This window comes from Engystomops pustulosus, chromosome 1 (assembly GCF_040894005.1).
Source record: "Engystomops pustulosus chromosome 1, aEngPut4.maternal, whole genome shotgun sequence".
Classification (NCBI taxonomy): Eukaryota; Metazoa; Chordata; class Amphibia; order Anura; family Leptodactylidae; genus Engystomops; species Engystomops pustulosus.
In genome coordinates this window covers 145,892,840-145,907,383 of record NC_092411.1, presented here as the reverse complement: position 1 = coordinate 145,907,383, position 14,544 = coordinate 145,892,840, and the positions used below count along the sequence as shown (strand labels likewise).

The window sequence follows — 14,544 nt, the reverse complement described above, 5'->3', positions numbered from 1 at the left end:
GAGTATATACGTGTCATATTTCTTAGTTTAAAAAAACTCTTTAATTCAAAGTCTATGTTTAAGCCCTGTGGCTGGAGGGTCTCCAAATGATGGATCCAAAATCCCTCCCTAACGTTGAGTTTTTTGTTTAGATCCTCACCCCTCCAGTTTGCCCTGACTGCTTCAAGACCAAAAAAACACAATCCATTGGGATTCTGATTGTGTTTTTCCCGAAAATGGGCAGATAGGCTATGGGTCTTTAATCCTTTTTTTATGTTCCTCATGTGTTCACCCAATCTTATTTTTAGTTTCCTTCCAGTCCTCCCTACATACTTCAGTCCACACGGACAAATAATCAGATATATAACGGCACACGTGTCGCAATTTATGAAGTCATTCTGTTTGAACTACTATTCCTTGATGAGAGTTGAGCACCGACACTGACTGTGTTGTTTTTGGGGGGGTTTTTTGGGAGATTTTACCGAGTCAGTAGCTCCTCACATTTTATTCTCCAGCTTCAGAACAGTAAATTTTCTACATTTATAGCTAAATTGTAAATATGTTTGCTAACTAAATGTTGAGTCTTGTGCAGTCTCTAAAACACTCTGAGGCATAGATGGAGGTGTGGAGTTTTGAGGGTTTCCTGTCCCTGGGGGCAGACCCCTCTTTCCAGTGTATGGTGCTGTTGTGGTTCCAGGAAATACAATTACTGGTGAGTAATTAATTTAATTTGTACTGTTCTGCTTAAGACCATATACCCATGTCTGTACCAGGCAATGTTGTAAATTCCTGAACCCAGTAACAATGTGTTAGCTGTTTGTATGCTAGGCATCCTCACCCCAGCAACATATATTCTGGAGAGTTTCTTGTCAGCAGATAGTATCTGTCAACCAAAAATGGTTAAGTCAAAGTGATGGACTGTAGTCATCTGACCTGTAAAACTGTCTGACGAGATCTCGCAGACACATGCATCACCCTTGTCAGTGGCATTGCACGAGTGCTGTGTCTGTGATTCCTGTGTGCAAAAGTTATTTTTATCATGAAGGTTTCTTTGGTACATAAGTGTACAAGAAAAAAAAACTTTCTTCAGCCATAAGACGATAATTAATGTATTGATTCCTTTGTAGAACGCACTGAGAGGCTGGAACTGGGAAATGTATTGTAATGCAAAGAATTGTACTACAGATATCAGATGAGATTGAAAAAATGTGTTTTTTTTGTTTTTTCATAGTGTTCTTACCCTTTCTTTAATGATTTGCAGAAATATTTTAATATATACATTTCTGACTGTCCTATTCATGTGAATGGGACTTGCAGAAATCTGTGTTTCCCACCAAAACAGACCCATTCAAGAAAATGGAACTGGCTTTCCATCACAGAAATTTCTCCTACTCAGTCGTTCTCCATAGGGGTTAATCCACCCTAAGGCAAGTGATTAAAAGTAAAAGAAAAATGTACATTGGAAATTTTATGATGTTTTGTCATGGCAGGAAATTTGTCTGGTCGGCAGGAAACGACCTGTCTACTAGCTGCAGTATGCTATGTTATGTTATGCTGCAACTTTGAATAAAGCAGATACAACTATTCGTGGTGAGTGCCACACGGCTCCCACCCCATGTATCAGCATTTGGACAACTCCTTCTTACTATTGGCCTGATTTGCAGTCATACGGCAAGGCGTATTAACAATTCAATTTTTTTTTTTATAGGCTCTGAGTTATTTCTACTAAATCCAATTGCAGTAAATTCTTCTCAGCCTATTTTCACTACCTGGATTTCAATTATCTAATATATAAAGCTGGATGTATGTCTATGTCTGCTAAAGGAATCTGTACCGTCCTGTTTACAGTCACCAAATTTTTCACAACCGCTCTCTGTGACTCGGGGAACGGCATAGACTAGGTTTTGAGCCAAAATTTTCACCCTGCGCTTTCCATAATCCACCTATTAACCCTTTACTGACAGGTGCGGGTAGATGGAGAGGGCTCCATAGCATATTGCAACAAAGACTTACCAGTAACACCCGCGATCGGTGCTAGCAGCACATGGGCGGCGCCATCTTGCCGAGGATCGCCGTTCCCTGTGACATCATTGGGTAGCAGCGTTCCATTGCTATGATAGCCTCGGGCTAATTGCACAATGTAATGAATGAGGAATAAAATCTCCACATACTGCCATACTGTAGAATGGCAGTATATGGTAGGATCGATCAGACAACCTAGGGTTAAAGTACTTTAGGCAGTCTGAAAAATAGTAAAAATAAAAAAAAGTTTTAAAAAAATATAATAAAAAACATAAAAATTTTAAATCACCCTTCTTTCCCTAGAAGTCATATAAATATAAATAAACAGTAAAAATCATAAACACATTAGGTATCAACGCGACCGAAAATCCCCTTTTTTTTTTTTTCCCCTCACTGAGTTTAACCCCGTAACGGAATATAAAAAATTCAACAAAAAGTGATGAAACGGTCGCACAGTCCTAAAATTTATAAAATTAACGTCATCAGAAGTCGCAAAAAAATTACCACCCACAGCTACATACACCAAAGTATGAAAAAGAGAAAAACAGTCGGACCGGCACTACACGAAGGACGTCACAGGGGTACTGGTGCCAAATATTACTTCCTTTATTGTATAAAATGCAGCATACACAAGGACAATGGCTGGTTAACGCGTTTCGACGGGAACCATCTTAATCATAATCATGATTAAGACGGTTCCCGTCGAAGATGAGAGCTCTGATTGGCAACCAATCAGAGCTCTCATTTTATAAACTGGTGTGGGAAAAGGAAAGCTGGGCTCCGAACGGTTGCCAAGAACATTTTAATATGCTTAAGAGATAACATGAAAAAGACCACCTCTGCGAGAGGACCATTTCATTATTCACACAGATCTCCAGGATTTTCCATTCCACCAGTGGCAGATTTTCCATTTAACTTCTTTTTTGAAGACCACTCTCCAGAAGACCACTTTTTTAATAAAGGTTTGGGCAGTCATGTCATGTAATGATGGAAACCAATCTCATCCCATAGTACAATCATGATTATAATGGTGTTGGCCATTCAGAAAGTTTTTACAAACTGGATATAGTTTGTGCTATAGGCATGTGCTTTCATAACTAAAGCTGTTACACATATTTTCTCCATAAAATGGTGAATTGTTTGAATATGGAAATGAGGTATGTTTATGTGCACTTTTGGGCTTAATTATGAAGAGGTCTAATTATGTACAGGCAGTCCCAGACTTAAGGACACCCAACTTACAGACGACCCCTGGTTACAGATGGACCTCTCTGCCCACTGTGGTGAAGGTCTCTGAATGCTTAACTTTAGTCCCAGGCTGCAATGATCAGCTGTAAGGTGTTTGTAATAAAATTTTATTTATTATCTTTGTTCCCATGACAGCACAAAAGTTTGAAAATCCTTGGACAAAAAAATGTTTGTCTGGAGTTTTAATTATAAAGTATACCTGTTCCGAATTTCATACAGATTCAACTTAAGTAAAAAACCTAAAGAACCTATGTTGTAAATAAGCCAGGGACTGCTGATGTTGGCAGATTGTTCAATAATTTTAGCATTATTTGATATAGAAACCACACTCGCTTGTGAAATATTTTAAATTATAGTAAATATTACTGTACATGTGGTTGCCAGATAGGACTATTAACTAATATTACTCTTCAAGGAATACCGAGAAGTAATACTTTGGATTGATACTTAGTCCTAAGAGACACTTGGCTGGCATTCAGATTGAGAATCTGAGCAGAGATTAACCATTAAACTACTAAGAAGGCGCTGGTTGTGCTACACTATATATAACCAGCATCTTCTTGAGTAGCACTATCGTGTTCCCTTGACCTTTGTGCCATCCAGACATTATCCCTGCTAATAGTTTTTCAGGTTCCTCTCTTATGGTGGCTCTGTGAGAAACATGATTATTAGCATGTTGCTACATAGATGTCTATACATTTTATACCTGTCTAAAATCTTGATATTGTTGTGTTAAAAGGGAGTCTACCAGATGCCAAGTAACCCCAGTTACTTTATTCTTTATTTCCTTCTCTATTCACCAAATTCCATTTTTATGTTTATGCAAATTAGTTTTCCGATGCATTAGGGATGGGGCAGTGACTGCTGATGCGCCAAATATCTTCTTTCTATGGGGACAGTCAAAAGGGTTGTAAAGGGTTGAAAGCATTGACATAGACGGAAAAGGGGAGAACCAAGAGACACAGTCCTCCGTTACACTGAAAAGCTTATTTACATAAGGATAACTTAATGATAACAGTTGGCGGGAAACAGAAAACATATGTCTGGAAAAGTTGTACATTTCCATACACAATGCAATTTTTATGTGTGGGATGACTTTGAATATTTTAGGTTTTGAGGTATTGGAGGTCTTTTGTACCAGTAATCCTAAAACTTTCATCTTGTAGGGTCACATTCTACTCTAGATAAATTTAAGGAACTGGTTGAGACAGAATCGGTTACACCTTTTAAAGAAATTCATGCAGATAGTCGGAGTACCAAACACTGGTACTATAATTTGACCAAAGGTGAAAGCAAGGCAATGATACAATTTAAAAAAAATAAATACATACACAATAAGGGAGGCTGATAAGGGGGGAAATGGTTGTGTTCAATTGTGTCTCTGCCCGAGTTCTGAACTTTAAGTGAGTGTCTACACTATATTTACCTAATTACTGTTTTTGCGAATGAAAAAAAATAAATGAATTTTTGTATAGTGACACTTTCTATGGTAATACCATGTAACGAGCCATCATCGCTATTGTGCATAAAGTCATGAAGATTACTGCAATGGAATTGTAAATAATGTATACCTGTGGATATTGAAGTAAAGAAAATATTTGCCTAAAAGAAGAAAACTTTGTATATGGTCTATTATTGGACACAGTTCATAGATGCATTTTATGTGAGGCTTTGGAGATCCACTAGTCCTTGACCAAGTAACTGTTTATTTCCCTCTACGTATCTTTGTCTGTTGTTTTTCTGATTAGTGAAGGAGGTCACTGCTAGATATGTTAATAGTGAGGGGAGGCTGCTGCTGGACATGTTATTAGTTGAGGGGAGGCTGCTGCTGGACATGTTATTAGTGAAGGTAGGCCGTTTGCTTTGGGACCCACTCATTTTTAGTTACACCGCTGTAGATAAGGGGATATATCCACCCCCTCCCCACGTAGACCTATTGTAGCAGGAATAAGCAGTGTGGCTGAAAGACTGGGGGAGTCTTTGGACAAAACATGTCCTGCACAGACCATGAAACATTTTTGATTGGCTCCTCTATCCATTTCTCATGTCATGGGTTTGCAGATGCTGAGTAGACACCTTAACAAATTCAGTACATACAGTTTATCATGATGGCAACTGAATAATTAAATTTTGTTCACTATTTGAATTATAATCATTTACTTATACTTTTGTTTAAGACAATTAACAGGATGTGGGGATAAGGTCAAGGCAATCCGATTTTTTTGGGCCACATTATGGCACCTTAAACATGTGATTGGTAATATACCTTATGGAGAGACGATTCATCTCCGACATAATTGTTCAGAGAATAAGGATTTTGAGAGAGAAAAGGATTTGTTAGGTTTATACAGAGAGGGTATAAAGAATGGGACACACAGAGAACTAACAATAGGATTACAGATGTCTCACAATCCATGTTTTGTATAGTGATCAAAATAATAAAACATCATGTACAGCTATGAATAGATTCATAAAAAATAACAATTAGGTTTTTTCCACGCTGTATAGCAAACATTTCACACAAGTGGGAAACATAGTCCAAAAATTCTTGCTATATGGCTACACCATCCATCTCTAAGGCTATATTCACACTGCCGCACTCCTCCTCTCCCCGCGCGCTGCCGTTGCCCGCTACGGTACGGCGGGCAACGGCAGTGTGAATGTAGCCTCAGTCCTATTGTTTCTACAGGTGTTAAATGTGTAGCAAGAAGGGCTCCTACAATTGGATCTAGTTTGTTACCCAGTCTCTTTTCTAGTGATGGGGGAACATGTATCATAGTATTTCGGCTGCCACTTTTTCAGTTTCCTGAAGTTGGCCTGCTTAATCATTACAATGTATCTTAACTTCTTAAGCTTTTTCCGCTTTGTGATACATGTAATGAGTTGCCTGTTTAGTCTCACTATTGAGACTTTTGTGGTGTGCGACTTTTTAGTCCCAAATAGTAATTTACCAAAAGTAAGTCCGGGTCTAGCATGCTCTGTTTTGCAACTTATTAGGCGCAAGAATGGAACAATTCCAAGCCCAAAAGTCTCACAAGTTGAACAAACATCTGGGCTACAAAGATAAATCCGGCACACTGAGGCTGCAAACTTTGGTATGCTACTTAATTCTGGGCCTAAAAAGTATCAAACTGCAAAAAATGACTCAAAAAAAGAAAACGGAAGCAATAGGAGTGATGTGTGTCCCCCATGAAGTTTTCTCTAATAGAAGCTGGCTTCCACATTTGGGCAATTACAAATGTGGGCAATGTAAAGCCTGCTCATATATTAAAGTGAGAAATTCCTTTTGTTCAATTAGTACAGGCAAAGATTATAATATACTGGGTTACATAGTGATAGGGATTTTTTATGCAGGGCCCCAACAGCCCTCTTGACTTTTGTAAGGTGAGTCCTAATTAACCCATGGTTGTCCTGGTACCAGGAACTTTAACATAAAAAAACTAAGACATGTCAATCTCTTAGTGTATGAAAAGATCTTCTCCCCTTTTTAATAATCAAAATGCATAATATATAACAGAAAGAAGAGTCATCAAAGGGGCGTGGATAGTATACTCCAAACCTATTGGTCATCAGCACATTCTGGGAAAAAAGTTAATTAATTGTGCTCAGTTCTCACAGACCTTGTACACAGATATTGTTTAAACTAATTTCCTCAAAAGGAGATAAGTGGGCTCCAGAATCCTAATATCATGCAGCATCGAGGACAGACTGGCTTCTCATTAAATGTCAAAGGGTATTAGCTGACAGGTCAGAAAACAGGTTACATAAAATGAAGTTTGAATCATGACATTAACTTGACAATGGTCAGGGATCATGGCCCCTGTATCTAAGATGGCGGACAGTAGTCAAGATGGCGTCCGAAACCAGTGCGACCTCCTTAACAATAGGATGCATCACTGAAAATGCTATCTTTACTGCCACGCTATCTATACTACACTATCTATACACTGATAATGCTATCTATACTAGTGTCAGGATTTGAACAAGTGTCCTTTGGCCTTTCTGGTCGGTTCTCTACCACTGTGCTATGTGGCCTGATTGTTTATACCTGTCTCTTTGTTTTTGCATTACCTGCTGGGGTTTTTAGGTCTCAACTGCATGAATGTATTATCCTATCAGGAGTAGTCGGGCTCCATTTAAAGCTTGTTTTGTCATTCAGTATTTGCTAGGTATTGATGTATCTGCAGCTTATCCCTGGCTCTGCTCTGTTGGAACTTCTATACTTACTGAGTAGCTTTACTTTGTCTGTGGTGAGAGAGTCTGAAGTTTTATTCTGAAGTTTGTCTGTTGTTTGAAGTTTGTCTCTTGTTTGCTCTCACCACTTTCTTTTCTGTTCCCCGTTGTTTGTGTTTATGCAATTGTTGGTGCCTTGTGGACCTGTTCTAGTTGTTTCCTATTATTCCTGTCCGCTCTACTGCCCTCATTCCTGTATTGAGTCTTGGTTGTGTGTTTGTGTTCATGCCGGGATCGGCTACATTCACAAGACCATATGGAGGACGTATATACGGCCAGCGTATATACTCTGTATATATGTCCCCCATTGACATCAATGGACACACAGCGCCGTATGGGAGCAGTATGGTGCGCTCACCCACTCCTCCTCTCCTGGGCGCTGACGTGTGACTGCTGTGCTACGGTACGGCGGGTACAATGTCATGTGAATGTAGCCTAAGTCATAGAGTAAAGGACAGTTTTCACTTCTCTGTTTCCTCCTGGCTCTTGCTGCTTTGTCTACACGCTTTCCTGCATCTGTGTAAACCGTGACAACTACACACCACTGGCCCCCTTGAAATTAGGATTTGATGCCATTTGTCAAACATTCCCAATGAGTCGGTTAATGAGTCGGTAACTCTTAAATTGAGAAACTTATTGGATTTTTAAATTAGACAGCAGACAGCCAAGAGGTCTCAACAAAAGGCTAGACCTTAACATGATGTTTAACAAATGAATCTTGCTGTACTTTGACATACTTGTGTTACCTTGTTAAAGCTTTTTTGTTTCAGTAACAATAATGGGGCAGATTTACTTACCCAGTCCAGCGGCACGTTCTCTGCGGTGGATTCGGGTCTTCCGGTGATTCACTAAGGCAGTTCCTCCGACGTCCACCAGGTGTCGATCCTATACTTGGTGAGGGTAAGCGCGAGTCCAGCGACACTTTTTTTTTTAAATGCGGCGGTTTCTCCGAATACATCGGGTTTTCGTTTGGCCACGCCCCCGATTTCCGTCACATGCATGCCGACGCCGATGCGCCACAATCCGATCGTATGCACCCGGGGCAATTCAGGAAAAATCGGCGCAATTCGGAAATATTCGGGTAACATGTCGGGAAAGTGTGAATCTGGCCCTTAGTAAATGACCCCCATTGTGTTGGGCATCTTGGATTTTGTGTGTGAGACATATAGGATTTATAGATATTGTATTACTATATTAGTAAATGTGACCATACTTGGTGGTTCATGGTATGGTATGGTATGGTATGGTACTGGTATGATCACTTACCAATGGTTCAATATCAATTTATTCTGCATAGCACATTTTGTTGTGGGTTATTCTCACAAAAAATAAAATAAAATCTTTGTTAAAATGTATTTTTCGACTTATATTTTTCTTTTCCACAAATAACTTTGGAGGAGATTTATCAATCTGTCTGGTCTAACTCTACACTGTCTAACCTTAGGACACTTTTTATAAATCTTCCCATTTGTCTTAACTTGTTTTTAATCAGGCGTATGTGGCACCGCTGGGAGTAGATAGAGGTCATGTGACTATTCGTCATAATAACCACTCTTCCCCGTGACATCACGGGTGGGTTTTTTAAAATGTATGTGTAGTAATTTAACAATGGATCATGTATAGGACGCCACACGTCAAAACGAGTTGATTGTTAGACACCATTGTTTTTGGCTTGCAACCTTCATACAATAAAGAAGATAATTCCACCGTATACACAAGAGTGTTGGCGCTACCGAACAAGAAGCTGCTGGTTTCGATTGAATATTTCTGAGCTGCTGTGCTCCCTTGCCTTATTAAGCATCAGCACATTATAGTGACAGGTCATTGGTGCTATATTATCAAAAATATTGTAGTATTTGTTTATTAGCACCTAAAAATACTATGTGATTCCACTGTATTCCACCACCTACCATTCATCTCTATGATCACTATTGATTCATGGCTGCTGTATATTTGCAGAGTTATAATTATGAGTTTAGTGTATCCAGTGTTGGTAGATAATAATCCAAGAGCACAATAGTTTTGGTGCACTAATTCAGAAGACCTTTTTATGATGGAAGTATTGATTATTCTGTCTCTTGTGTTCCTACAGATAAGCTTTTTGGAAAGCGCTTGCTGCAAGCTGGCCGATATATCACATCCCACAAGTCCTGGATGAGGACAGTGCCCACTGAAAATTGTGATGTAGTTATGACCTTCCCAGGTGAGTTGTTATTTCATCATCAGTAAACCCACTGTAAGAAGGGAGTCAAATTCTGCCCCACTCCCAGCATTTGGTTGGGCTCTTGGATTCAGGGCTATATATTCCTCAATCTAGCATCTATATTGAGAATATAATATACTTTCACGTTGTATTTTCTGTAAATGAAGCTGTAAATTCAGGTCCAGGTTTTATCGGTCCCCATTTTGCTTTTTGTAGTGCCGGTTACTCAGTCTTCAGTTCTATCAGCTACCGCTGTTGAGTATTGTAAAGGCAGAACCACATTTTTCTCTTACATACAGCAACATATTATCATTTGGTATGGAAGAATTTGCTTCTGAACTCCATTTACTGCTGGCTGTGCCCACTGAGCTTTTGTTCTCGGGAACTTGAACTAGAGATCTCTGGCAGATTCTAATTTCTTTTTATTTTCTTTGTTAATACTCGCTTACACTCAATTAAAGCAAGCTACAGGTTTGTGGGTATGTTAGGAATTCTGTCGGCTATTAGTTAACAGTTATTGAAAATATTTAGCCCATTGACTTTATTTAGATTTTCCGGAACTGCCCTTTTTTAGATCAAAAAAACTTTTTTTCACGATGGTCAATTGGGCTTGCATAGAAATAATATTTGGAACTTGATGCAATCCTTACGGGATGCACTTACTAAACTCGTCCCTGTAGAACAATTTTTTATGTGTGCAGTTTGGCCCTTTGTTTCAAGTTATGCCCTGTGATATCTGCTTTCTATAATTACAGACACAACTGATGACCATACTTTGCTCTGGCTGTTAAACCATGTACGACTAGGAATACCTGAGCTAATAATGCAAATTCGCCATCATCGACATACAAGAATTTATGCCTTCTTTGTCACAGCCACATATGAGAAGTAAGTGTTTTAATAATAAGAGAACATAGGATGCATTTTTTTGGTTCTCACCTGATTTTTCAGTCACTTCAGACAGATAAATAATACATGAAATGATTGTTAGACTTGGATATCTATTCAGCATATTTTCGAATAATAAAATATCCACTTCTCTCCTGGAATACCCCAGTAACAACATTTTGTTGGTCTTTAATTTTCTTCATATAAGAAATTGTGATTATTTCAGTGCTTCTATGTCAGAAACTTCAGACTCGCGTCTATATTTTAAACAGAATGTCAGGATTCAGGGATCGTGGACCCACTGTACCACCGCGAGCGATGACGTAAGCTGACACCTAAGAGCAGAGTCTAAGTGGTACCCAGTTTCCACCAGAGCCAGCCGAAAAGCGGGTTGGACTTGCTGCGGTGGGATACCACCTGGTCGCTTCACAGGCGCAACTTTGTTTGCGGTGGCGGCCAAGCGAGGTACAGAATCGTGAGGCAGAATAGTCAGGAACAGGAATCGAGGTCACAACGGGAAATCACAATAATCACAGGAATAACACGGGAAGCTTTCTCAGAGGCAGGGGACACAGAAAGGAGACACATATTTAACAAGGAAGGCGGCTGGCCAGCGGCAATCATCGGCACGCTGGGCCTTTAAATCTCAGAGAGACGGCGAATGCATGCCCTAGGAGCTTGGAGACCGCCGCTAGACCGAGGACAGGTGAGAGTGGCTACTGTTGACGTGAGGGGGCACAGGGAGGCGCACTGGTGCGCCTGCGACCCGGGACATGGATCTCAGGAGCACCCGTTACACAGAAGCTAGGAGTGACAGGCACCCCTACAGGGGAACAGGAACAGAGAAAATTATTTTTAAAGTTCCCCCAGCCATATATTAAGTTAGGCCACTTCTAAATAAGCTGTCTATGCATCCAGATGCCCTGATGAGTTACAGACCCATTCCCAACCTCCTCTTCCAAGGGAAAGTTATAGGAAAGGATTTTACTTTCAAACATCCATGACTCTTTCAAGCTTCAGAAAAAAAAAAAAACTAAATTAGCACTTGGGCCAGTATTCCTGTACTAAATGACCTGCTCTTAGCAAGGAACAGAGGTAAAAGTACCACTTTCATTCTCTCTCAGCAGCATTTGACACATCATTTTTGCTCAATAAATGGCACAGTTTTACAGTGGTTGACTTCTCTTCAGTACGGCAGAATGCCAAGAGTATCTCTTGGCTCATCATAATCTGTTCTATTGCTGTGTAAAGTTTACATGCTTCCATTAGTAAAACGAATCCAGAACCATTGCCTTGTTTACCACTGTAGATGAAACCCAGTGGTTCATTTCTATTAAGCCAGTAGTAAATTGCCCAACAACAACCACAAATCTATGCTTAGATGAGCTAAAAAAAATTCTTTAAAATGTCTCACAATTATTGCATCAGCCCATTTGCACCAAATTTGTGACCTTTCCAAACATATAGCACTTTTCACTTCAGGCAACTTACCCTAGATTTATTATGTGAATTCAGATGTGCTAGACAGATTTCTGAAGTGTGACTTTGAAGTAATAAAAGCCACAATAATACATCTGATGCACAAAACAGCCCCTAAGATGGTTGCCTCCCTCCTCAGAGATGCACTGAGAGCGACCGTAGCCATACTGCCCATACCAAGGAAGCACCCTATCTTCCAATTACGGACCGATTTTATTGTTAAATCAAGACCTTAAGTTGTTTGCAAAAGTCATAGCAATGTTTCTTGCTCCTCTCCTCCTTGGTGCCATTCACTCGGAACAAGCTGGTTTCTTGCTGGGAAGCGAGGCCAGAGAGAAAAAAACCACAAAGGCAATAAATCTTCTATATGGAGATATGGAACATCTGCCGCTTATTTTACTGTCAACTGATGCTAAGAAGGCCTTTGATAGAGTTAGCCGGTCCTATATGTCCAAAGTCCTTCGCACATTTGGCAGTGTTGAATGTTTTGTTGAATCATGCCCCTATATTCCCACCCTTCGTCATCTGTCCGATGTTTTGACGTAAAAAATTAAACCGGGCAGGGATGCCCACTGCTTTTTGTCCTTTCCCTGGAACCTTTTCTCCACCACGTTTGTGCTAACACTGACATCTCAGGCATAGGGGTCCACATATAAAATAGAGGCTTATGCCGATGAAATTCTCTTTTTCCTGAAAAACCCACAGATTTCCCTCCCCCAATTTAATGCGATACACACATTTGCCCACTTGTCAAACTTCCGAATCAATCGGTCCAAATCCGGAGCTTTGAATGCCTCCCTACCAGAGCCCCTTAGGGTAACATTAGAATCGTCATTCAATTTTAAATGAGCTTCTTAGAGCATCACTTACTTGGGGATCCAATTGCCAGCAGACCTATCTAGACTTTACACACTAAATTTCTTACCCATACTCAAACAAAAGAGTACCAGCGGACTGCTCCAGGTGTTCCAAACGCATTTTCTCACGGTTTGGCAGATTCTCCATATTCAAAATGAATATATTCCCGCACTTTCTCTACCTTTCTCATGTGGTCCCCCTCAAACTACCAAAGGCATACTTTCGTTCTCTGAATGCTATCTAGCACAAATTTATTTGGGCTGGTAAACCTGCCATAATTAAACACACCACACTGTCCTGTTCAAAGATCTCAGGGGGGATTGGATTACCAGACCTCAAAGGCTATCATATGGCTGGTCATTTTGCCAGAGCCTTGGATTGGTGCTATATTTCTAGCTTGAAGCCCTGGATACGACTGGAGCAGTCCTTTACCGCAATTCCACTACAGGTACTACCTTGGTTAGACGCTAGCTGTAAAACACCATCCCATGGTTGGTTTGACCATTTTCTACTGTCAGTTGGAAGCTGTTAGGGCAACAATACTACCCAAACACTCCCCATTGACTCCAATTTTAGGCCACCATGACTTCCTACCAGGATGTGAGGACAATGGGGCAGATTTATCAATGTCTGAAAGTCAGAATATTTCTAGTTGCCCACAGTCTCCTTTAAAATATTCATGAGCACTGGTAAAATGAAAGCAGAGCTGTGATTGGTTGCCATGGGCAACTAGAAAGATTCTGATTTTCAGACACTTGATAAATCTGCCCCATTGTTTTCAAACAGTGGAGAAGAGCAGGTAAATTCAGAGCAGAGCACTGTAATAGGGACTCTGCTTAGTTGTCAACTAAACAGCTCATGGAGATCACAGACCACTGACGACTAGGGGAGTGGAAAGCTCAACAACTCAACATTATTTGAAACCCTATCCCCTTGATCTCAATTCTCTAGAAATCCAAACTCTTTTGAAAGCCTTTTTCCATCACAGGAACACTCCCTCATACGCTCTCCTCTGCCTACTTGTGTCTTTTAATCCATTCCTGACAATCCCAGCCCATCATACTTGGCACAGTGAGAAACTGACCTGAACATCTCTTTCACACCTGAACAAAAGTTAGGGATAGTTCATGCTATCAAGAAGCGGGTTATAAACTCATGGCCAGGGGGTACCAGGTCTCAAACCGGTTGCATACTATTTTCCACATGCTGGAGATGCGGAGAAGATGAGGGATCCTCCCTTCACATGTTCTTGTCATGCTGGGTTCTTACCCCATTTTGGCAGGACCCACAACGTCCTATTTTCTCAATCTGTGGAGACTCGATAAGGTTGGACCCCCCACAGTTTTCTGGCTACCCCCCCCCCCCTCTTGCACTTGACGTCCTCTTTGTTCTCCTCCTCCCGTCTTTCCATCCTAACCCCTTTTTTTCTTCCACAGCCTTCTTCCCTCTACCATTCCTTTTCTATTTCTGGCCTTTCACATCCTTTTCTTGGTTTTATTTCTATTACTATTTTCAATGTTCAATTGGGGAGCCTTTTTGGGGACCCTGATGGGTCATTGGGCTCTTTGCTCCTAAAATATAAAATTGGCTGGAGGGCGGGGAGGCTGAAATGTGGACTCTTATGTATGGTATTT

General features: G+C 40.4%; 1 protein-coding gene across 5 annotated transcripts in view; it reads left to right on the top strand.

The window, feature by feature from the left end:
* Positions 1-14,544, top strand: part of ANO8 (anoctamin 8) — a 91,567-nt gene that overhangs the window by 33,050 nt on the left and 43,973 nt on the right. For all 5 annotated transcript variants that reach the window (XM_072155643.1, XM_072155625.1, XM_072155652.1 and 2 more), the window contains exons 2-3: positions 9,575-9,685; positions 10,441-10,573. In XM_072155643.1, coding sequence (XP_072011744.1) covers positions 9,575-9,685; positions 10,441-10,573 — 244 coding nt within the window. The remainder of the gene's footprint in view (positions 1-9,574; positions 9,686-10,440; positions 10,574-14,544) is intronic.